This window comes from Ornithodoros turicata, chromosome 2, assembly GCF_037126465.1.
Source record: "Ornithodoros turicata isolate Travis chromosome 2, ASM3712646v1, whole genome shotgun sequence".
NCBI lineage: Eukaryota > Metazoa > Arthropoda > Arachnida > Ixodida > Argasidae > Ornithodoros > Ornithodoros turicata.
In genome coordinates this window covers 102,656,489-102,682,539 of record NC_088202.1, presented here as the reverse complement: position 1 = coordinate 102,682,539, position 26,051 = coordinate 102,656,489, and the positions used below count along the sequence as shown (strand labels likewise).

General features: G+C 46.9%; 1 protein-coding gene across 5 annotated transcripts in view; it reads right to left on the bottom strand.

Moving 5' to 3' along the window:
• The window catches only part of LOC135385866 (beta-mannosidase-like), a 92,305-nt gene extending 68,242 nt beyond the window's left edge, over nt 1-24,063 (bottom strand). For 3 of the 5 annotated variants that reach the window (XM_064615435.1, XM_064615439.1, XM_064615436.1), the window contains exons 1-4: nt 23,735-24,051; nt 14,071-14,217; nt 8,380-8,528; nt 1,260-1,465 (exon numbers count right to left, since the gene is read on the bottom strand). In XM_064615435.1, coding sequence (XP_064471505.1) covers nt 1,260-1,465; nt 8,380-8,528; nt 14,071-14,217; nt 23,735-23,882 — 650 coding nt within the window. In that variant the 5' untranslated portion in view covers nt 23,883-24,051. Of the gene's footprint in view, nt 1-1,259; nt 1,466-8,379; nt 8,529-14,070; nt 14,218-23,734 lie in introns of all 5 variants that reach the window. The other 2 variants (XM_064615437.1, XM_064615440.1) reach the window with 2 other exon arrangements.
• Nucleotides 24,064-26,051: the final 1,988 nt, after the last annotated feature.

Genomic DNA, 26,051 nt, shown 5'->3' with positions numbered 1-26,051 from the left:
CGACGTGAAAGGTCGCGTAAGGGTGCAAGAGTGCGGCAGAATCAAACATGTTCACAAATAATTTGCTGGCGTTGGTGACGACTGGCGACCAACGAGAGACAGATTTCACCTGTTTTATATCATTAGGGAAATGTATATTTGAGATTTAATGTGTTTAAATGTTGAAAAATATTGGGAACTATGTGTCCTACATGCGCGGATGAAAGTGCACGGCGGCGGAGCGGTCGAGGAGATAAGGTGTAAGAAGGAGTAAGATGTACGCGTTACCGCTTCCTCGCGAAGTTCGTACACCTCTTATACGCCTTCCTCTCAAACGAAGAGGTAGATGACCATCCTTTCTCCTTTTGTGAGGTGTAAATCTGACGTGAAAAGAGTAGAAATGAGAAATCTACCTTTTCCACTCCATTAGAACACATTTTCGAATTACAGTGTAGTAGCAAACTTTTGCACCTGTGTCTGTACTTTTTCGCAACTTTCTGTGACGTAATGATGATGATGATGATAATGATGACGACGACAGGAGAAATCAAGTGGAGATGTGAGCCCGCTCACTGCGGGACAATCGAGATCTGGTAGAGAAAAATGTGTGTGTGGACAGTGTGTGTGAGTGTCTGTCACTCATTGTTCTTATTGTAGTTAGTCGTTTTTGTTTTTCTAAGTGATCTGGAAAGGCCGGCTCTCGTAATGAGTGATTCTCACTCCATTTTTTTCTTCTCAATTCAACTCAACTCAGAGAAGAAAGAAAGAGAGAGAGAGAGAAAAAAATCTAAAAATACGGGAGCTCTGCTATGCTCATAACGAAGGTGATGAGTGAGAGCTGTGCACCCCGGTCATGAACCATTGGCAATTCGCTCAGCATTTTCACGACGTCAGAAGGTCGGCTATCAAGATGGTCCCGGTATCTCTGAAGTTGTAAACGGGCATAGTGAAACCGCGCACATTCCAGAAGAATATGTTCCGAATCTTCACACACATAACATGTTGAACACAACGACGAAGGTTGAGCAATATATTGAGCAGAAATGCGTTGGACTGTGAGAGCCGTAGCTTTGCCTCAACGGCGGTGAATCGCCCATCTCATCATCATCTAATGTATATGTGTGCGTGTGTGTGTGTACCTTTGCGGCATTATTCTTGCGTTCCGATTGTGGTGCTACTCTAGCCCTCATTGTACTTCATGAGTGAGTGTAGTGAGTTAGTTACCCCAAAACAATTTATCTCCTATTGCTAGATGTGTAATAAGAATAGCACACACTCACCAAATTCCTTGGGAGGGAAACGATGGTCCCCAATCCCAACTGAAAGAACACTGCATTTTCCTAATGTGGTTGATGTGGCAATTTCCTTTCTGACTGCTGGGTGGACATGTTGGGTAGACCGGATATTCCTTCGCCTGTATCTCGTACTGGCGCAAGGCGTAAGCAACGGGTGACTCACATGCTACTTGTATCCGATTCCCCGTTTCCTGCATGTTGTGAATCGAATGTCAAAAATGCGTGTTTACTCCATTTAATCGGACAACGCCGTAGTAGCCAAAGCACGAAACAAATCCAATGCAGTAGCCGAAAAGCAAAACTGTCTGCTGGAGCCTTTTTATGAACTATCATTCTTTAACCGAAGTATTTAATCGGAGATCTCTCTAAGAAAAATCGCTGACACGAGAAATATTTCCGTGAACCAATTCATATTGCCGTAAACCTCTGTCGCGTTCCGAACCTCCACGAAAGATAGATATGTACCCTTATATTTCTGAAATGGACCCAAATTCGAGGCCTTCTGTATAATGGCATGCACGAGTGTGTAGCAGCAGACAGAAATGGACGACGAGCGCCGCCATGGACGTTTCGTCGCGACGCGTATCTCGCGCATGATTTTCTATCGGGCGCGCGTATCATGGTCATTCTTTCAGTTGTGGCCTGGCTGCCACATTAAACACTTGTTGTCATTCAGCCTTGCCTGCTGGTCCTTCTGTACCCTACAGTTTGGTGACCCGAACGTGATTTGAACACACAACCTTCTGATTGGTCGCGCCCAGTCGCACACGATGTCGTGCACCATATACGGACCACCGGAGCACCTGCTTTCGCCCGGGCACGTCAACTAGCTCCGGAGAAGCTCAAGATTGCAAAAGCGGAATTTGAGCATATGCTTTCCATCGGTGTAGCCAGACATTCCTCTAGCAATTGGTCCTCCGCTTTGCACATGGTGCCCAAAAAGACAGCGACTGGCGCCCCTGCAGTGATTACCGTGCACTGAACCTTGTTAGTGTGCCTGACCGTTACCCGCTCCCGCGGTTGCAAGACTTCACGGTCAACCTCCACGGCACTACCACCTACAGTAAAATCGACCTCATGAAAGCATATCACCAGATCCCCGTCGCCCCTGAAGACATAAAGAAAACGGCAATTACGACTCCGTTTGGGCTGTACGAGTTTCCGCGGATGCCATTTGGTCTCCGCCACGCGGCCCAAACGTTTCAACGTTTTATAAACAACATTATCAGGGGCCTCGTCTTCGTCTTCGCATACATTGACGACTTGCTTGTGGCCAGCTCGTCTCCAGAAGAGCACGAACATCATCTCCACCTGCTCTTCTCACGCCTTGCCGCTCACGGCATTGTTGTCAATGTACAAAAGTGCGAATTCGGAGTGTCATCCACAGAGTTCCTTGGGGACAACGTCTCCCCGGAGGGCACAACACCGCTTCCCTCCAAGGTCCAGGCTGTCTCCAACTTTCCGCAGCCCCAGTCCATCCGGCAACTTCGACGCTTCCTCGGCCTCATCAATTTCTATAGGCGTTTCATTCCGCACTGCGCGGAAACCCTTCGCCCCCTTGAAGCCATTCTCTCTCAGTCGAGCCGAGCTGCAAAGAAGTTGCTGTGGAATTCTGACGCCGAATCGAGTTTCCTCAAGATCAAGGCCGATCTCGCCGCTTGCTCTCTGCTTTGCCGTCCCCGGCACGGCGCGCCGACTACACTCATGGTTGACGCCTCTGGTATAGCCGTCGGCGCGGTGCTGCAGCAGCAGATTGGCACAGCATGGCGCCCCATAGCTTTTTTCTCGAAGGCCCTCAAACCTACCGAGCAGCGCTACAGCACTTTTGGCCGCGAGTTGCTGGCCGCATACCTCGCGGTCAGGGATTTCCGTTTCTTCCTGGAAGGTCGCGCTTTCTCCATCTTAACCGACCGCAAGCCCTTGACCTACGCTTTCCACTCTGCCAGCCGCCGGTATTCCCCAAGGGAGATTCGACAGCTCGCCTATCTTGCTGAAATGTGCACAGATATCAGGCACGTACCGTGAGAAGGAAACGCTCCTGTCGACGCCTTAAGTCGCATTGCCGCACTTTCTACCACCACGCAGCGCTTTTCGCACGAAGCCCTCGCTTCTGCCCAACTCCATGATGAAGAGCTGAAGTGTTTGCGCACCGAACACCGCCCCCCTCAAGCTGCAAGACTTCCCCGTTCCCGGCACTTCCGTTACCATCTGTTGCGACACGTCGACTCCTCAACCTAGGCCTCTCGTTCCTGTCACGTGTCACCGGGCCGTCTTCTCTTCTCTCCATGACTTGCGCACCGTGGCATCGGGGCAATTCTAAAGCTTGTCGCGGACCGCTTCGTGTGGCCTTCAATCAACCGAGACATCCGCGCCTGGGTTCGCTCCTGTCACCGCTGCCAGCGTGCGAAGGTCCACCGCCACACCTCCGCCCGCCTCGGGAAGTTCCAGCATCCTGACGCGCGTTTCGACAACGTGCATCTTGATATAGTCGGCCCTCTCCCATCATCTGATGGCTGCCGCTATATCCTAACCGCTGTCGACCGCTTCACACGTTGGCCCGAGGCCACTCCGATGGCAGACGCCACCGCTGAGACCGTCGCCAACACCTTCGTCGCGTCGTGGGTCTCTCGGTTCGGCGTGCCGTCCCTAGTCACAACGTACCGGAGCCCACAATTCGAGAGCCGTTTATTCAATGGCCTCACCGACCTCCTCGGAACAACTCGCGTCCGAACCGCATCATATCACCCTGCATTTAACGGCCTCGTAGAGCGCCTTCATCGCCACTTGAAGGCCGCCCTCGTCGCCCACGAAGGACACACTGGGTACACCACCTGCCTTTGGTGCTCCTCGGCATCGGCGCAGCCGTCAAGACCGACATCGAGTGCGGTGCGGCTGACCTTGTGTACGGCTGTGCTCTGCGTCTTCCAGCCGACTTCTTCGTGCCGCCCTCTCCCGAACCGTCCCCATCCCTTTACCTGGACCGCCTTCATCGTTTTTTTGACACACTCCGACCCGTTGCCATCCGCGCTTCCTCCACACGCCGTGCTCACGTCCCCCAAGACCTGTCATCCGCAACGCGCGTCTTCCTGCGCACGAACGCTGTGCGGAAGTCGCTCACGCCGTCCTACTCCGGTCCTCATCCCGTCTTCGGCCGCTAGGGCAAGAATTTACGCATTTCTATCAACGGCCGAGAAGACGTGATTGCCGTCGTCAGGTTAAAGCCGGCCTAGATGACCTTGCCACCGTCGACTCCTACACCACCGATTCCTCAGACTGGAACCGTTTCCCTCCAACGCTTGGTATCCCGGCATCAACCAACCCTTCCCCTTTTTGCCCGAAGCCCATCGAGAGACACGTCACGTGGGCCGACAGCACTAGCGGGGGGGGGGGGGAGGCATGTAACAACGGATGAAAATGGACGACGAGCGCCGCCGTGGACATCACGTCACGACATGTAACTCGCGCATGATTTTCTATCGGGCGCGCGTATCATAGTCATTCTTTCAGTTGTGGCCTGGCTGCCACATTAAGAACTTGTTGTCATTCAGCCTTGCCTGCTGGTCCTTGTGTACCCTACAAGTGTATTTATGGTAGCCATAATGCATAACAATGGCTACAAACATTCGCAAGAACGAAGTGGAAAACCAATATCAATGAAACGTAGAGCTTGTATTACACTTAATGCATCTGGGGTGTTCAAGTCAAACTGGGACTTTCTGTCTCCTGAGTGCACAAATGGCTCGCGCTACTTCTTTTTCGTCATTTTCACACGCGACAGGCCTCCGCGTTCACCACGTGGTGGTCCAAAGTTTGTGCAAAACAGAAGACACGTGCTGGACAAGATGGCCGACAATGAGGTGACACACATCGAACAGCGAATTGTCATGAAGTTTCTCGTGAATGAAGGCGTAAAGTCATCTGAAATTCACAGAAGACTTCATGCTCAGTATGGCCACAATACACTTAGCTGCAGCAAAGCGTTTGAGTGGCGCAAACGGTTCCGAGACGGCCGACACATCAGTGCGGGACGGTCCCGGCCGCAGTGGCGTATCTAGAGCTACCTGCGCCCATGGCAACATGGTGAACATGATGTCCTTGGGGATGCGTTTTCGTGTGGTCCGCACTAGGTTTCACACTACAACCTCCCTAATGGCGGGTGCCTTAGATCATTTATGAATGTGCCAGGTTGAGTGCCCGACCTGGCACATTCACACCCGACCACATGATGGCGCCCCTGTTCACCTGGCGCCCATGGCACCTGTCCACACCTGCCACACCCTAGTTACGCCACTGCCCGACCGAGGCGGCTCAGAGCCCAGTGTCAGAGTTCCTGAGAACATCCAACTTGTGGAGCGCCTGATCCTCAAGTACCGACAGATAACATGTCTCGAACTGGCTCGAAAGACGGATTTTTGTGTGGGAACGTTGAACACTATCATTCATGAACACCTCCAGTTTCGGAAAGTTAGTGCCCGTTGGGTCCCGAGGCAGCTCTCCGTGTTTGACCGGCAGAGAAGACTGGAAATCTCCCAAGAGCTAACTTACCGTTTCGACACGGAAAGACTGCCGTTCCTTGATCGGATTATCACGTGCGATGAAACGTGGGTGCACCATTTCACTCCTGAGTCTAAACGCGCATCAAAACAGTGGAAGCATCAGGGCTCGCCAGCTCCCAAGAAGTTCCGAAGCACCCCGTCTGCGGGTAAGGTCATGGCCACGGTTTTCTGGGACAAGGCTGACGTTGTTCAGGTTGATTTTCTGTCCAGTGGTACCACCACCAATAGTGCATATTACTGCCAGGTTCTCAGGGATGTGCATAAGGCGCCGAAGCAAAAGCGGCCCGATCCATATCACCAAAGGAGTCCTCCTCCTACAGGACAATGCACGCCCGTATACCCGTATACCGCGCATCTCACGACACGCACCTTACAGGAACTTGGCTGGGAGTTGCTGCCACATCCCCCTTACCGTCCAGGCCTCGCCCCCAGCGATTTCCATCTCTTCGGGCCACTGAAGGCGTTCCTTGGGGGCCTCCACTTCAGCTGCGACGACGAGGTCAAGAATGCGGTCCGATCATGGCTGCTACGCGCCGGTAAGAATTTCTACGCTGCTGGCAACCAAGCCCTCGTGAAACGTTGAGACAAGTGCATTAGTGCCAGCTGGAGATTACGTTGAAATATAAAACTAATTTCTCGCCTGCAAGTTCGTTTTACTTTTGCGAAAAATGAAAAGTCCCAGTTTGACTTGAACACCCCTCGTATATGCAACTTTTCGCAACTTTGAGTATTTCGCCTGGGGGATGTATACTTCATTTAATCGCAGAAACGCAACGGTTGCTACACGCTAAACCCGCGTCTTGGAAGCTCGCATTTGGTCGCGACGAGTGAAGATTCAGATAACTGATCGATGAAGTGATAGTGATAAAAAGTATCCGAAGGTCTAGTGCGTGGACCCATAGCAGATAGGGTTGGGAAGAGAAGTGTAATTCAGTTGATTCGAAATCTCTTAATCCGAACTTACTGGTAATTCGAACTGACGCTCGGGTCCCGGCAAAGCCATGTGTATTTCAAAGGGGGAAAATGCCCGGTAATTCGAACATATGAACATGTGCACCGCTTTATTCGAACAAGATTGCAGGGCCGCGCACGACTGAGGAAAGCGTCAAAAAGGGGACATTTTAGCGCTTGCTTGCAACTTTGCCATTTTTTGAGAAAATAACTACGTCACTCACAGCAACATGAAGTTGCCTACTTCTTGTGCACGTGCTAGGAGACGCATAGAAAATGTTTCCACTTTGCGCAACGCACGCTTGCGGTTGGGGGCAGCCTTATGCATCTTACGGCGCAACAGACACGGACAAGAGGGAGACACACACTCGCGCCTTCACAGTCGCGACTGGCGTCAGGCCGGAGGCTAGTGGGATTTTTTATCCCCCTCTGTCTCGACAACGGCTAGAGTTTGGGCATTGGAAACAGTTCTTTTTTCACCGTTTGGCGTTAACTAACAAATATATTTTTCGCCGGAAGATCGAAGACGTCGAGGTACACGGCGTGGCCGAATTTTCGAAGAATTACCCTATACTTTTTTGCGCACTGCCAAACTTGCATGAAATACGATAGCACAGCAGACGAAGGACGCCAACGACGTTTCGGATAAAAAGAACAACAACAACAAAAAAAGAAAAAAAAACTTTTCGGAGGATTAGGAGATCGGCAGCGCTCTACGGAACGATAAAGGGATGTCAAATCAAAGATCAGCAACGTGATGTCAGCCACTTCAAATAAATCAGGCGTATTATGTTTTCAGAAAGGTTATTATAAAGACCTGCCGATCTGCTAAAACTTTCGACTTATTCCTAATGCCATGAGCGTTAAGGTACGTGTGTGACTGTACACCATCACTCGGACGGACGATTCCTCTTCGTCTGGGTAGTGTTCAATTCCGGCGTTGCACGAATGCTCCGCAGCATGTCGCCTACGCTGTAACGTCGCGGCATCCGTGGTGTCGGACGACATTGACGACATTACACAAAACGCGCCATGCAGATACTAGGAAGTTTCAGCAGAACGCATGCGCTCTACGAAAACGATACAAGAAAGGTTCATAGAATACAGGAAAATCGATTCAATAAAGGAAGCCGTCAAGCCAAAGATCAACAAGATGTCAGCCACTTGAAAGGAATCAGATGTTTGGCTTATCATGTTTTAGGAACCACTATTGTAAAGATATTCCAATCTAATAAATTCCCCTGCCCGCCGAAATGTTCCTTCTCGGCCGAGGCGCCCGATAAAGAAATAAACGAGGGGGAGATTGCGCATCGAGACAGTAAAAGGGCCCATCTCCACTGACGCGACGGCTTCACTGAGGCCCAAAAGTGCGTTAAAGGTATGCTATCGCATGTAATGCGCCTATCGAGAATGGGTTCATACATTCTGTAACATCAAGACACTCTATAGATGGTCCACAAACTTTAACGTGCCTTGTACTATGGAGGTATGAACTTTGTGGAACCTTGACGCAGATAGCGCAATCGTAAACCATAAAATTTGTCAAGAATTGGGATCATAGTTGTTATTATTATTAATGTCAAGAATAGGCACATTACCCTGATTATGCCTTTGAGCTCGAACACGTATCGAACAAACATATTGACTGTGCTTCCCAAAAAGTTGTCGTTGACGGAGACATTACAAGCTGTGTCGATGCCATGGGCTACAAGGACCATCCTGGATTTTAGCAGCATCTTAGCAGGGACTGTTTGGAAGGAAACAGGCGTGTAACAATCAACAAATGCATCTGCTCAGTCGCTGCATGCATAAAAAATATGGAAATGCAGTCGTAAAACACAGCGTTCGAGAATCCACGTATCTCCTACAAAATATGCAGGAGAGCATAGAAGGGTAACAAGACTCCGGGCATTTGCCAGATATTCTCACAGCTTTTTTTCTGATATCCTGCATGACAGCGACACATCACAGACAAAGTGAAAATGCTTAATACTGTGCTTGCGATCTGCGATGCTTGTCGACCGTGCATTGCTATCTGTGCCAAAGTATTTCTGACATAAAGCACGTAAAGAAGACCAAAAACGTTGTCCTTCTCAACGTATCGTTCATTCTACGAAGAGCAATTGTCAAGTCAGTGTAACGCAGATAAAATCATTTTGCGATGTACCATCTTACGAACGGAAAGCGCTCAAAAATATGCGTGTATGTGTATATTCAGGGTGGTCCACCAACCATGATAGAAATTCACAGTAAATACCGGTGGCAACGAAGAGACATGCGGTCAAGGGATTTTTTTTTCGCCGGGAACATTGGCCACATATTGGTACCATTTTTATTCCATTTCAATTGATGGAAATTTAATGTCTTGAGCTGCACTGCAAAATTACGTGATGGACATTGCAAGTTAACTTTTGTTTTGTGCTTACCATAGAAACTGTTTTAAGCGTTATTACATTATATATATCCCAGCAAGCCATATACGTCCCAGGCTTGTCCTCGCGATATCACAAATTCGATGTTAGGATATCCATGGGAGCTTCACAGAGAGCCCGTTTACGTAGAACGTACATCCATGCGACTGCCAGATTCCTACTGATTTCACATCCCAGAACTGTCGCATAGACATCTATTTTGGATATTTTGATGTTCCGGGGATATTTTAAAATTTATGCTATATCTGTGTTGAATCAATTTGGAATTGATAGTGATTGACTGCCATAGCAAATGAATGCTGCACATACTAATTAAGCAAAAAGGCACCTATTTTTGGCAGCACACCCCACATGGGGAGGGGTGCCCAGCAACCTTTCGGCCACAATCCAAGACCAATGCAGACCGCGCGTTAATAAATATGCTTTCGCCTTCTACCATATGAGACGCGGGCTCCCTTTTTGCCCCCCCACCGCGTACGCGGACCTCAAGAAATACTAGAGCGATAGACACTTTTCCAAGTCGCATTGTGGACGTACAGGTAACGTCACATAGATGCGGCGGACATATGCGACGTGAGCGACCTTTGTGGGACGTACCTGGAATATTTCTGGTTTACTGGGATGTATTTTGTACCGAGAAAATATCAAAGCCCCTGAACTTTCTTTCAATCATACGTTTGAATGTGCAGTCTGCTCGTAGTAAGTGTGATGAACTGACCATGTTTTTTTCAACGTTTTAATTTTGCATTCGACATTATCATGCTTTCCGAAATTTGGTATCAGGACGAAGTAGATACGTTTTTGTTTCCATGTTATCAACATTTTTACTTTGATCGCCAATGTAAACGCGTCGGCGGCATATCTATTCAAGTTATTGATCGAATGCTATGCGAATTAATGCCTGAGTTTTCATTCATTTGTAATGACGCAGAATTGCTGAGCAAAAAATGTGGTACCCATGTCTACATCGTATTATATAGACCACCCTCTGGTGATATCAGTGCATTTCTGGCAATTCTCGAGAAACATTTTCAATTTATCTTAGACATTGCAACATGTATACCATACACCTTGGTGGAGATTTTAGATTAATTTTCTTGATTCTTTGAAACCATCCCGTGAGCTAGTGAATTTGATTGATTCATATGAATGTGACATGAATTAGACAAAACTTTGCTCCATTTCTTCACTTATTGATAACTAGCACACCAAGTGATAATGTAAAAGCAGGCGTTATCAGCTGTAGTCTGAGTGATCACTTATCAGTATTTATGTTTTCCAAGGTAAAATACCACCGAACTAATTTCACGTCACATTCTAGATTCTTCCTCTTGCTTAGCGAAGCAGCGCTTGCTAATTTCAAAGATGCTGTTTGTTTGCATCCCGCAAACTGAAAGTCAGTGCTGGCTTGTAAGGATGTGAAGGAGGCATACAATGACTTTCTGAGTAAGATCAAACGGCGGTATGATACCTATTTTCCTGTGAAACTTAGCAAATTTCGACACAATGCACGTAAGCCCTGGGTCACGCCACAATTACTATGCATGATTCGGTAAAAAAGCAGAATGTACAGGTGATTGATACGCACCAGAGATATTGAAGCATTAAAGAAATTTAAGCGTCGTCGTAATCCTACAGTTGGAAATACAAAACTGCCGGTACTAATGCCGAAAATGTATGGAAGACCTTGAAAAATATTATTCGTCCCAGTATTCCTAGATTCAATAGTATGATCGTTGATGGAGAGCCGATCGGTTACAAGCAGTGGCGTAGCCAGATCTCAAAGGTAGGGGGGGCTCGATACGAAAACTCCCCCCCCCCCCCCGCTGATCCTGTGTCGACAACACACACATACTTGTGCACACTGCAAACTGAGGATTAAAAAAGGGAACGAAAATAGTTGATTTAGACGTTCACAGTACGATTAAGGCTGTCATGACCAATGAAGTGATGTCATGAGATTGGAAGCATTTTGAAAAGCTCATACTTTGAAACCCATTCAAGAGTGCTTCTTAGATAGACGCCATGAACTGCAAGAACTTTCGCGATAGTCACACTGGTCCCCCCCCCCCCCCCCCCATATATTATGTTCTCGGATTTGCACGATTTGTGTGGGTCTGTCCGTGGCAGGTAGGGGGGGCTTGGGCCCCCCCTAGCCCCCCCGTGGCTACGCCACTGGTTACAAGTGTTTGTGTGACCGCTTTATGATTACCTCGCAAACCTGCAGGGTCAGCGTTATCCCTGTATGTCCACTTGTAGTCCAACAAATTGAGTTAAATCACGAACGTGGTAGCTGACTCTCTTTTTATGTGTTTTGCCACAGAAGAAAAGGTTTGCGCTTCTTTTCTAAGACTTCTGGGGGAAGGAAACGACAACGAGAGAGGAGGCTGGAGCGCGAGCCTGTTTGTTCGGGCAGCACCAGGAAGCCGAAGTGGGAGATCGGCGGGACTGCGGAGGACTGCTGATCACTGTGGACTACACAGGGTTGTACGGCTTGTTGGGCAAGTAAACTTCTTCCCTGATTCATGCTTCTCTTCCTTCGGGCCATTGGCAAAGGCTTGGGAACCCATATGTGGGAGGTTTTCCCATAACTGGCGCCAGAAGGCGCTGTAAGTTCCCATGAGCTCTTGCGTGCCACAGGTAGCGCTTGCTTAGGTTTCTTCGTTTTCGGTTTTTATGACTTTTCAAATTCGGGTTTTTTTTTTAGGTGCGCCGGAAATGTCTGACACACGGTTCTGGAAGCAGTGTTTACCTCCCCCACAGACCAAACAATATTAAGGCACGGGATTGTGATGACTTTCAAATTAAACCGATTAAGCGTGTCACTGGATTTCTTGCCTCCCTTTTACCTCATATCTATACGTTATATTTTACCACTGGCGTATTTCTAGTATAAAAATTGCAAAGGTAACTCTCCTAAGCAAAGGCGGTCACCGCAGTGTGTTTGGAAATTACAGGCCAGTATCCCCGCTCCCTGTTTTTTCCAAAGGGCTCGAGAGCATTGTTCACAAAAGAGTAGCAGTCTTTTATTCTAAACATCAGGTTATCAGTGACGTGCAATTTGGATTTCAAAAGCTACGATCAACAGAAACAGCACTTCTTTGTCACAAAGAAGAGATGATTAATAATCTCTCCTTTCTGACAAATCCAAATTATAAATATATTTGTTGTTGTTGTTGACCTTCTCGATCATTCAGTGCTCTTGGGCAAATTGGGAATGTGTGTTGTGTTGGAAACGCCATACGAGGGGGAAAGGGTTAGAAAACTGATTTCCTTCCCTGCCTGTCAAAACGTCGGATGACCTCGTTTTTGATAAGATAGCTCTGACTCCCGCACTCACCGCGGGTGGTTGTTCTGCGGGTTGGGATTGTAACCTTGTTCCCCTTGTAGGGCGTGTCAATGTAACCTCATGTCGTCACACTTTGGCGCTCAAACTAGGGTAGACGAAAAGAGAGGCCGAACCAAGGACTCATTTCCGCGGATTTTCGGCGAATTTATTTCAGCGACTGTCGTCGCATTACATGTCTTATCAGGTGCTATAGTGAGTAAAATGACCAAGAGGAACCCATTTCCGCAAAGAAAATGTTAGGTTGACTTGGAAAATTTCGGAGCTCACTTCAAGAAATTAAATTTCGATCAACTGAAATGAAATAAAAACGGTACCAATATGTGCCAAATGTTCCTGGCAGAAAAACAGAGACCCGTTGACCGCATGTTTCTCCGTTGCCTACGTTTCTATGGCCCGGTTTCACCAACGTTGGTTAACTTTGAACCGAGATCAAGCCTTGCTAAAACTCAACTCAAGTCAACGCTCAATTATTTTGTGCAAACGCTAGCTGGTGACGTGATGACTGTTTCAGTAATAATAACTGCATTTTGTGAAGCACAGTTAGGCGTTAAATTCAAGTTAAGGGACCGTTGATCTCGGTTCAATTGTTAATCGGCGTTGGTGAAACCTGGCCTATGCTACGTTGCTATGAATTTCTATGATGGTTGGTGGACCAACCTGTAGATGCACTTATGCGCAGTTTGAGGCAGGGAAGGGTAACGGTAATGGTAACGGAAACAGAAACGGTATACTACCGAAATTGGAGATGGTAACAACAACGGAAACGCATACCACGGTCCTCCAAACCTCCAACCGGAAAAAAGAAACGGAAACGAATGTATCGTCCGGTATTGAATTCGGGTAATTGCTATTCCTGTTGTGCGATGACATTTGAGTGACTTTTCATTTTTTGCTTTTGTATTTTGATGATTTTGATTTTTGCAGCTCTGTAGCAACCGTTCCATTACCCGAAACAGTAACGGAAACGAACCGGAAACGAAATTGAAAGGCCGGTAATCAGAAACGGATAACGGAAACGAAAATATAGCAGTAACGAAAAGGGAAACGGTAACCACCAAAATACGTCCGTTATCCTTCCCTGGTTTGAGGTGGGGGTGAGGGTAGTTTTGTGGTAGCTTCGTAGTCTTCTTTTCTGTTTTGGGTGGGGGAAGAGTGAAGGGGGGTTCAGTCTGGATGTAGCAGAATTCGCCGGTTCAAGTGTTCCATTTCGTCCTTGTTTTCGCAACCCAATCCAGGGGGCTTAATGGCTTCATCGTCGTTACGGTCGTTACGAGCCCACGACTGGCGGGAAATCCAAAAAGATGGGCACGTGACACATTGCGGGTGACGTATACCGCGCCCTTCACGTATCGCGCGTAGAGCGCTGTGCACGTGTTTTATCACGTGCCCTTCTAGACGTGTGCCCCGCCCCTCGTTAGCTCGTAACGCGTACAAGTGATTAAGCCCCCTGTCCAGTTCTACATTATGCAGAAACAGCGAAATGACGATGCTTTGAAATGCCCACTAACCGTCAAATTCTCTAGAGAAAGTCCAGTTCTCATCGCCGACCCAACGGTACTCAATGTCGTTGAAGCCATTGTATGGTTCTCCTATGATGTGATTCCGATGAAGGTCCGTGTATATGCCACCAGGAACTTGGGATGATATATTGTGATCTGAAAAATCAAGGCTATAAATAGAAGGGTAAACATCCGGAAATGCACATTTGGGGAGCAGGTTTAACGCCGAGAGAGAGAGAGAGAGAGAGAGAAACGAAAGAACAAAATGCATTCATATACAGGCGACGTACTCGCCGGAGGATTGTAGGACTTTCGACAATTACCTTCTGGAAATTTGCCGCCATTTAGGAAGGCTTTCGGCAATTTTTAATTCAGAGAAATTTATTTTCCTCGATCGAGCTTTGAAAATTGCCAAGCCAACGTCACTTTTTTTACAGAAATATGAAGTCCTCCTCGTGTAACCGTTGACCCAACAAAAACCATGCACAGTATAGCAACAGAAATAGTCTGCTTGATTGTGGCAAAAATGCGCGCGCGCGTGAAAGGTGCGACGATAGGAGGAAGTGTCCCTGCTTCCTGTTTTACCTTTCTTTCCCACGCTTTGACCTTAGTGCTGGTGATGACCGTCTTCTCACAAAGAACTCAAGAGATAGGTCCCTGTTTCATTCACATTTGCCAGTCACACACACAATAAAAGAAAATACAGGATGATTACGACTCGTGTAACGCAAAATTCAGCGTCAGCTGTGCGTGTGGTGAAATGGGGCCGGATGAAAGTGTGTAGACAAATTTATTCAAGCGTAATGACTAATGAGTATTGATTTGTGGTCGCTGAAACGGTTGGCGAGGTGAGTGGTGTCCTGAACGAGGGGGCTGTTTTGGAACACCAAGTCTATGCATGAGCCATGTCTAGTTGTGGGTTGGCTGATGACGATGCACAGCATAAGGGCCAGTTGTTCGGACATACCGCTTAGGAAAGTCGTGTTCATGGCCAGTGAAACGTCCACATTGAAGTCTCCGACGACGAGAAGTTTGTGCGTGCGGTGTCACGACTGTGTCGCTACCGTCAGCCACGTGTTACTTGCTCATCGGCACCGTCACCGTCGGTCACGGGTGAACGTCATCCGGCTCGTGCACGAAAGCGAACAAAACTGAGGAGCACGAGACCTTGCGGTTCTCTTTTCTGTTTTTGGGCCCTCTTCCTGTCTGCCTTTCATTCGACCTTTCATTAAAATCCGGTTCTGGACCTTACTGCCTCTTCAATTTGGGGGAAAGAATGCATCAACTGGTGGCAGCGGTGCACGACGGACCTCATGTGCTTCGAGTATATAAAGGTGAGTACTAGCTTTGCCGATTATTTGTGACCAGGATTTGGCGTAGTGTTCTAAGTCTGGTTAGTTAACCCTACTATCGAGGAGTCCTCGCTCGTATTCCTCATAGTATTGTTTGTAGGCAAAGGTGCTCAAGTATGAAGCTAGACTCATTCAAGAAAGATGACTTGTTAGAAATATGTGAGGATTTAGATATTGATACTTCGATATTGAAGCGAAAGCCTCACATTATTCAAGCCATATTGAGTGCGGATATCGACGATGATGAAGTCGAAGAAACCTGGCAGATGATAAGGGACAGAATGGCGAGGAAAGAGCGCGAGTATGCTCAGCAAAAATAATTATTAGATATTCAGCTTAAATTGCAAGTCGCGCGCAACGAAGATGATAAAATTGCTGAGAATAGCTTTCCTCATCCCAAGCAGCAGAATGTACTGAAAGTGGAGTGCAATAGGGGTGGACGGATAGGTGGAAGGCCTTGAACATACTCGTGAAACTGAAGAACACTGCTAAGACACATACCGTCCACCACAGTTGCACTCGACTTTCAGTACATTGTGCTGCTTGGGAAGTAATACAGGTGGAGTCATTTAAAATGACGATTTTTTTGCAGCCCTACAAGTTGGGAGAGGACATAGGTATGTAGCTAGAAAACTTTGAACGTACTTGCGAAAGGCAAAATTTTGTTAAGACTTCTTGGCCACAAAGGCTCCTTACTCTTTTGCCTTGTGAAACAGCAGATGTCTTAGCGCGGTTGACAAAGGATGAGTCTGAAGATTACGATAAAGTATAAAGTAGCCTTTTGAGAAAGTATCGTCTATCTGCTGAGGTTTTCCGCCAAAAATTCAGATCGGATGTCAAGAAACCTAATCAACCTTACGTAGTCTGCGCGTATAATTTAAAGTCTAATTTGGTAGAATTGGTGACGGAGGTAAAGGCTTATTGCAACCATGATAAAGTCATACAGTATATTTGCCTAGAGCAGTTCTTTGATCGCATCCCAGACGATATGCGATTGTGGATTCAGGACAAGCCAGACGTTGACACCATAGAAAAGGCGTCAGAATTGGCTATTGATTATGTATCCTGGAGGGGCAACAAACCTGCATCCACGAGCTCGAGAACACGCAAACCTTTCGGACTTTATCGGCTACGTTTGCTACTAACAAACCGGAAAAGGACGTCCCACTTGCAACCTCTCGTGAAAGGAACCAAAAAGGTGCACAGAGTATCACAATGAAAGAAAAGACTTCAGAATAATACGAGCGTTTTCGAAGCTTTCAGATTTCAGATTTCTGTCATGAAACAGGTCACATCGCGACTGTTTGTGATAAAGAACCGAAAACATCTCTCCTCCGTAAAAGACGACGAGGAAAACCTTAAGCTAGGACCTTACCTCTGTGTCTTAACGGTAAACGGTACACCGTGTAACGCACTACGAGATAGCGGTGCCACCATATTATACAGATTATACCAGATTATACAGGCGAATCAACGTGGATCAGGCAAATTGTGCAGGAAAACAGTGTATGTCTTCCTGTAGCTAAGGTAACCTTAAGGGATCGTTGGTGAAATCACAACCGAAGCTGCTGTATCTAAATGTATTCCTCAACATTATCCCTATCTCTTTTCGAACAAGTCTGCAAATCTATTAGCAGAACAAGGGAAAGAATGCAGTGCACCACAGGTCAACGCTCTCACACCTTCGAAAGCGCGTGAATTGGCGAATAGGCTTCGATACGATTACCACACAGAGCAAAACCTAGAGACCCGTTGCGGATCCTAACGAAGAATCTTTCCCAGATGTTGGTCAAAACAGAATTGAGCAGGATCTTGAATGCGCAGAAAACTTCATAGCGGGCTCTTTTTGCCTCCCGTATCAAATAGTTTCGACAGCTTACGACGGCTTGACAGACAAACTCTAAAGCTGGAGAAACAAAGTGACCCTACGCTAGAGAGACTTTTCAAGCTTGCCCATGGTGTCTCTAGGAAAAATGCGACGTTTTCCAAAAAGTCGCATCTCTTGTATCGATATTACAACGTCCGCAAAGGCAGAACCCTAGATCAGCTAGTAATACCACAAAAGTACAGACAAGATATTGAACACCTCAGTCATGCATGACTCCTTCAGGAGTACTACTGGCCAGGATGCTTTAAAGATGTGGAAAACTTCGTTCGGTCATGTGATTCATGCCAAAGGGTAGGGAAATCTACCGATCAGTGGAAAGCACCACTTAACCTAGTCCCTATAATCACAGAACCCTTCAAGTGCTTAGTAATCGACATGGTGGGTCCTTTACCACAAACTAAGTCAGGATACCGTTACATACTGTGCCCAGCAACGAAGTTTCGTGAAGCGGTGCCTCTCAAAGAAATAACTTCTTCCGAAATAGTCATAGTAATCTTACGGAGAGAGGCTAGAAGGAAAGCTGGGGAGGAGGATCGGAGGAGAGCAAAGCACTTGAACGGGGCTCTTCCCTCTCTCAATGTATGCGCTTGGAGGCAGCCATATTGAATCAGCCGAGGAAACGTCGTGTATTTCCAGCCTGTGAAAGCAGCCACAGTTCCAAAAACTGTTGCAACACTTGCTCGGTTGCTCCTCTGCTTCCGTCGGCTACATATTTTGTCAGTGTCCTCCCCTATCCAGGCTTGTAGTCAAGGCTAGTTGAGGCAGCGGCGGAGACTGCGTCCCCATGTTGCGTCCGTGTCGTGTCTGTTTCTTCGTGTGTGTGTGTGTATGTGTTTTCATATATCTTACGGTTTCATGGGTTCTGGCGGTGTGTTACTGTTCCAAAAACATTTTTGGCGTTATGCTTGCTGTATGCTTACTGGATTCCTTTGTTTGCATGCGCCGCGGCAACAGTAGCTGATTCAATATGGCGCTCCCCTGGCCCGTACGTCCCAGTTTCGGAGGTTTCCTTCTAGTATACTCCTGCTTGCCTGCTTGGCGTCTTTGCACGGATAGGTTACCCCAGCGAAATTCAAAGCGATCAAGCAAGCGTGTTCACTAGTGCACTGCCTTTCTACAACGCTGCGGGATTACCATCGTCCACAGCTCGGTATATCATCCATAAAGCAATGCAGTTGAACGTTGGCATTCAACACGCAAACGAGTTCTACGAGCTCTGTGTTATGAACATGGAAAAGACTCTGACATGTGTTTGCCGGCAGCAATGTTTGCTCTTAGAACAGGATTTAGTGACAGGATTTAGTCCTGCGGAACTAATCTATGGCAGACCACTAAGATCACCTCTGAAAATCATCAGAGAATAATGGGAAGACAGTGGGGACGATCCCACGTGGTAGAGTACGTTTTAGAATTGCTCAATCGTTTACAAGTAGCTAAAGAGCTAACACTGGAGAACACGAAAATTGCCCAACAAAAAGCTAAAACCTACTACGACAGGACAGCTAAGTCACGACTTTTCTTTCCGGGACAAAAAGTGATGATAGTACGACCGTGTTGTCAAAACAAACTGCAAGTTCAAGGTCCAGCACATGTAATAGAAAAACTTTCTGACACTAACTACGTGGTTCAGCTTGGCAAACGTAAATCATCTGCCAAAATCTACCACGCAAACTTGATGGAACCCTTCCCTTGAACGCGAGTCTATTGTTAACCTCACACTAAACGAACCTGAGGAAATCCCCGTTGACATCCCTTCTCTAGGAACTGGTAAAGTTCCCACAGTCCAAGAAATAATACATGATGTCGTCGAAGCCAGTGACTTGCAACCTAATCAAATGCAAGATCGGACTCATTTAATCGAGGAGTACCAGATATTTTCTGATAGACCCGGTAAAACGACCTTAGCTTGTCATGATGTAGAACTGACATCAGAGAAGGCAGTTAAGTCCAAGCCGTATAGAATGGCACCTAGACAGAAGGCCATACTAGAAAATGAAATTAAGAAACTGCTCTAATTAGTGGTAAGAGAACCCGGTGAAAGTGATTATGCATCGTCTCTAATTTTAGTTGAAGCTCCAGGCAAGGATCCTCGCCCTTGCATTGGCTATAGAAAGCTCAACGCAGTAACACTGGATCATATCTACCCTATTCTGAACATCGAAGACAGGAGTGAGACTGTTAGTGCAGCAAACCTTATTTCAACCTTAGATATGGTTCGAGGATATTGGCAAGTACGGCTCTCAGAACGAGCAAAAAGGTACGCAGCATTCACATCACCAATCGGTACTTTCAGACCGGTCATGCTCACATTCGGCCTGAAGAATGCTCCTTTTTGTTTTTCGAAGCTCATGGACACAGTTCTAAGGGGTCTCAAAAAACTTTGCAGTTCCCTACCTTGATGTTGCACTTTTTTCTTCCACTTGGGAAGACCATATTCAACACCTTAAAATAGTTTTTCAGCGTTTTAAGGAGGCAGGACTTATTATGAAAGCAAAGAAGTGCAAACTTGACGCTCCCATGCACGTAACATTCTCGGTCACATTGTTGGACATGGGTACCGCAGCCTGCTTCAAACAAAAGTTGCTGCGATTAAAGGTTTTCCTCGACAGACTACAAAGACACAAGTCAGGTATTTCTTAGTACTAACAGGTTACTATCAGAGGTACATCAGAAACTATGCAGACATCGCCAGTCCTTTAACCGATGCATTAAAAAACAATCAACCCAATCGTGTTGTATGGGATCCGACCAAAGAAAGTGCCTTCCAAAAGTTAAACAGCGCTATGTTCAAAACCACTTCTTCCTGCCCCAGACTTCGCACGTCCTTTCATCATTCAGTGTGATGCAAATGACCGAGGTATAGGTGCGGTGCTTTGCCAAAGGGACGAAGCTGAAAGACAACACCCCATCGTATACGTAAGTAGAAAATTAACCGTACGTGAACAAGCATACTGTGCAGTCGAAAAGGAATGTACCTGCATTGTCTGGGCCATTCAAAAACCCTGATGCTCTCAGCCAGCTCTCAGCAAAAGTTTTTGGAATGCTCTTATCTCCTTTTTCATTCTCCCATTCTTCCCTTCGTTTGCTATGGTGTATCAAAACTTACTCCGTTACTGCACATTGTTGTATATAAAAATGCAGTTCGTACTTTGGTTACTATTTTGGTTATCGTTCTTGATATTCTGATGTCATGCTTACTTCGCCTTCATGTGATTAAGGATATGACCAGCTTTTCTTATATACATGTCCTGGTTCAATTGAAAGGTAGGCAGCTGGGTCTCGCCTGAGCTGCTTTGGTGGTTTGTCTGCTTCAGTTTGCTCACGCAGGCTTCACAGTCCCAACTACATTTGGAGGCATCACGCATATATTTCTTTCTGGTCATCTCACAAACTATGTCATCGATTGGCCACTCCAAGCCGCCACCTTCATGCCCTTGTCCAAGCCACTCCATCCTAAGCGAAGTCAAGCCACTCCAGACTAACGGCAGCAAGCCGTCACACCTCATTGGCTTCCTCTTCATCGGCGTGGCAAGTTGTCACGACTGTTTCGCTGCCGTCGGCCCCGAGTTACTTGTTCATCGGCACCGTCATCGTCGGTCATGGGGGAACGTCATCTGGCTCGTGCACGAAAGCGAACAAAACTGTGGAGCACGCGAACAAGCGTTCTTTTCTGGTTGTGGGCCTTTCATTAAAATCCGGTACTGGACCTTACTGCCTCTTCAATTTGGGGGAAAGAATGCATCAGCGGCAAGGGGCGAGTACATACAGGATAAAGTCGCGGATGCGTTCCGGCGCGGCGCGAGGCAAGAAGTAGCACACAGCCACCACGAGCCCAGGACGCGTTACACGAGTCGTAACCGTCCTGTAATCTTCAGCCGTTCACGCTTCGCTGCAGCCTCAGCGGCACGAACCGGTTCATCCTCACGCCGACGCTTATTCCTGGCTTGCAGGGTGGGATCTCGTCGATGGGCATGGCTAGCACCAACCTGGTTTGCGCGAACCTCTGACTTCTGCCGTGCAAGGCGTTTGCGCTCCCTTACGTCATCAACATCCAGTACTCTCAACCAATTGTGGACGACGGGGAGCGCACACTCCACGGGATCACGTGGGTGCATGGTTCGGTTTGGACAACAAACGATGCTGTCTTATATCTGTCGCTGAAATCAATACAAACGCAAACGTATTCAGCAGCTCCAAAAAGGCCACCGACAGAGACATTGTCTGACGAAGAAACGCTCAGAGAAAAGCGTGCTCCGGTAACAATGCCGACAATCAACGGCCACATTACATTTCCTGTAGGCTTCTGTGTCAACGATTTGATACGATCTTAGCTCCAGGTCAAATTAAAACATATGTCATGACCATGTTTGAAAGCTTGTTTGCAAATTTTGCACAAGACCGCCCGCCAATCGGCAATATCCCCTGTACTTGATGTCACAGCCAGTTCGCCTCGTAGGCAGGTCGTAGCCAGTCGTAGCTGTCGCACGGTTCACCTCTGTAAGACCGGCTACGAAGCGACGGTGGCGTATGGTTAAGCACGGTCAGCATATTTTCGCTATTTTAACGATTTTCAACTTGATATTTCACAGGGTGAATGCTTGGAATGGTGAAACAAATTGAAAATGGTCGTAGGCTTATCAAATATCCTTTCATGGTCCTTTTAATGCCGGACTGAAAACTTCAGACCCGGTACACACGAATGTTTGGAGTGATTTAACGACAAATAAACCCAAAGAAATGCATTGCACAGAGCAATGATTGAATGTGCATGATACAGAAACGCAAGGGAAACTCAGGGACCTGAGCAGAGCTCACCAGGAAATAAATTTCGAACAAGAGTCGCAATCCCCATATCCCTCTTCTTAGAGCGCTTAGCTCAATCTTTGGGTCCTTGCAGAGCACTAACCAATCGGTGTTAGCAAATAATGAAGGGGAGTAGAAGTCTGAAGAAGGTAGAAGAGTGACGTGAAGTTGAGGTACACTGTAAAAAATTTCACCGTAAAAAGAACGGGCAAATGCAAGGAAAGTTGGCTGCCAAACATTGGCCGTTTTTTTTACGGTGGCCCCGTATAAGTTGTGCCCGTGAAAAATACTGCATTGGCCAGTAATTTTAACAGGCATATGCCGTGTGGCATTACTGTGCTGTGATCGTTAAAAAAACTGCATTGGCCAGTAATTTTAACTGGCATATGCCGTGTACCCTTATCCTGCTGTGCCCATCCCTGAAGCCCCTCCTTTTTTTACATATAGTCGTAGCAATGAGAGCTGTTTAAGTAATGACCATGCGTAACACATTGTGATGTTTGTCACATTGGGATTTATTTTTTATGTACATAGTGATGAAAATGCGCCAATCACCTCTGGCATCAAAACCCTGGAAAGAGAAAGGAAACTGTTACAGGGAGCAGGGCAATTGACATGCAGTCATACTCACCGTTTATTTTTTCAAAGGAATAACATTCGAATGAACCATGTGCACTCATCAGTCAGCTCTGGCATCAAAACATTGCAAAGAGAAAGGAAACTGTTACAGGGAGCAGGGAAATTGACATGCAGTTATACTCACCGTTTATTTTTTCAAAGGAAGAACATACGAAGGAACCATGTGCACTCATCAGTCAGCTCTGGCATCAAAACATTGCATAGAGAAAGGAAACTGTTACAGGGAGCAGGGCAATTGACATGCAATTATACTCACCGTTTATTTTTTCAAAGGAAGAACATACAAAGGAACCATGTGCACCCATCAGTCAGCTCTGGCATCAAAACATTGCAAAGAGAAAGGAAACTGTTACAGGGAGCAGGGCAATTGGCATGCAGTTATGCTCACCGTTTATTTTTTCAATGGAAGAACATAAGAAGGAACCATGTGCACCCATCAGTCAGCTCAACGATCGTCCACGCACGATGTTTGGCGGTTGTGAATGACGGCAATGACCCGTACTTGGCTTGGCTTTGCCTCCGCAGTGAAGGTTTTGGCCGGCGCATGATGATGGCGCCACCGTTTTACGTTGTTTTCGCAGTATTTGTGATTACGGTAACACGCCGTCGTCAGATACTATTAAACGCCCGTAGGAATCACAGTATTTTTTTACAGTGTATAAGTAGAAGGATAACTTTTATGTTTACACCTTGTTCCCTCGAAGTTTTGCCCTAATTTTTTTTTCTACAATATATGTTACATTTCAGTTCATTAACGTACAAGATCAGCAGGACGGCTTTGTAGCTTTTAACGACAGGTGTGCCCCACACGTCGTGTGTCAAGATATAATGCTTGGCTAAGATGTTTGCATTCTCAAAAATGAGCGTCCGTGTAGCTTTTGAGCCCCAGAAAATCGAAACAAAACAGAAAATAGACAGGATGAAATTGAAAATCGGACTCTGTGGCGGACCTGTACTCACATTTTAAGAGACAAATTTGAGTCCGACTTACGGTTGTTCCCGCTGTTATGTGCGGTCCACGTTCCATCCAAAGACAACTCCAGTGCACCCACAATATTGAGAGCGTAGAGAACAGAGAACAGAGCGCGAACGAACTTCAGCGGCATTTTTCGGTGATCTCTGCAGAGAGAACGTGGCATATATGCCTCGGCGTCAAAACCAGTTTGCAAGAACAATCACGTCGGATAGACAACTGAAGCTCCGGTGAGCGTTATGTTACTTCCAATTTACACAATCACACTAGCTCTGTGGACCACGGCTGAGGGAGCACACATACGCCTCCATAGTTCCCCGTCCTGGCGGCCCTAAAGATTTGTTCCACGTCATAACCACGTGGTATTACTGCGTCAGGCATCGTAGCTGATATACCCATTGTCCTTGGTGCGTTGCGAGCTCCGCGATTGGTTAACGAAGTTTCGAGTATCATTCTTTCGCGGGCAGCCTGCCGAGCGGGCACTTGCAAGCAGTAGAATCGTGGCGTCGAGTAGTCCTATAGCCGTGTGCGCCGCTGTAACTTTGCCCTGCGGCGGCGTCATGCCCATTTTACCACCGAAGGAAAGAAGCATCAACGGCGCGAAGAAACGCAAGTAAAAATAGCACAGAACCAAACCTACCGACATCGGCATCAACGGAAGCAAATTTTTACTTCGCGACAGGGACGCAATGCACGTTTTCGCGTCCGAAAACAGGTGCGAAGTAGAGCTACGAGACTGTCCTCGTTACCACGTCTAACAAATCCTGAAGCACACACGTGCGTTAAAATATACATCCTCGCATTTTGATATGCAAATGAGCTGAAACCGAAACCGCGGTGACTGGAAACTCAGGGAGCACAGCGTCCATTCCACGTCACAGAGCCACGTGATTTGGAACTGTGGAGATGATTGGAGTAGGTGCCAATCTGCTGGCCAGATAATCTGCTATCCGGCCCAGATAAGCCTCCGTCGGAGTGGATGGTGCGCTCTTGAGGCGCGCTTTTTCGGTTTCGGCTCATTTGCAGAGCAAACCAAAAGTGCTCGTAATTTGAAGCACAGAAACATTTCGAAATCGCTGACAGCAGGAATAGCTTTCGACAACGACGGTTTTTAATCCTGCCATCTCAGTTTTTCCTAAACCTCGTTAATTAAGAAGTTCATTATCGGATTTTAGTTAGTCATCGAACTGATGCGACCGGCTACGAAAGATGTCCGCCAGGCCAGGTATGTGAGACGCCCAAACGGCATATCTGGGGCCCTCATAGATTTTTAATAAAAATCTGTGGCACCTGAAAAGACACCCTGTATACGATTTCTTCCAGAATGGTCATTCACTTGTCCCAGTTCATTCACTCGGCTACTCACCATATTTATCGAAAGGCCGAAAGGTGCAGTTTTGAGTCAGAGCTGGTGATAGGGAACTTGTTTTAGGAGTGACCTAGGTTGAAGCCGTTGTTGGAAATGGGATGTCATCGGATAGCTCATAATGTTTCATTTATTGCCATTGTGTACAATAAACACATAGACAACGACAAAGACAATAACACAGTGGTTCATATGTCTACATTTTCTTTTTGTTTTCCCCCTAAGTTATCGAAAGTACGTTATGAACGCGAAGTTCGATTAAATGATTTATTTGCTGTGTTAATTCACAACAAGTTTCTCCTACTTAATTTGTAGAGCTACCTTTTTTTATCGCAGTTAGAATAACAGTTTTCGTATCTTGAGTTCCCTATTTTTCGGTCTTTCGAGAATTCAGTTTCGATAATTCTTGGCCTTCTTTTTTTGACCTTCTGGTTTTCAGCCCTCCTGATAATTCTGCCTTATGAGTTTATCGGCCTTATGATTGCCACCACAGCGGAGACTCCTTCGCAGGCGCCAGCCGAGCTACAGTGAGGAGTCGAGTTTCGCCACCTGAGTGGCATTGTCTATACGCGTCTCTCACCCATGTTCTCTTGAAGTTGCAGTCTACATCCGGCATCCCAGGCATACCTTTGCCTGTCTCTTCACGACCAGTTACTAGGGGCGCCAGTAGGTGGGGGCCGAGGGGGAGTCGCCCTCCTGAGGTTTCGCTCCGGGGACCCCGTCCCCCCTGAACCTTCGCTCTGAGGGTCCCGACATCCCATTTTTCTGGCCTTACGTGTGCCTGGCTTTCACCATCAGAGCGTTAGCTGCAGAGGGAGTGCTAAACCCGACTTCCGGTTGTCCACTTACTGTCTATACTTGACTTCCGGTTCGACACTTTCAATTGCATATGAAATCCATTTAATTATCATTTAATTAGCCTCAATAACTTTCAATCACTATTTAATTGCCGAAAGTAACCGCAGGTTA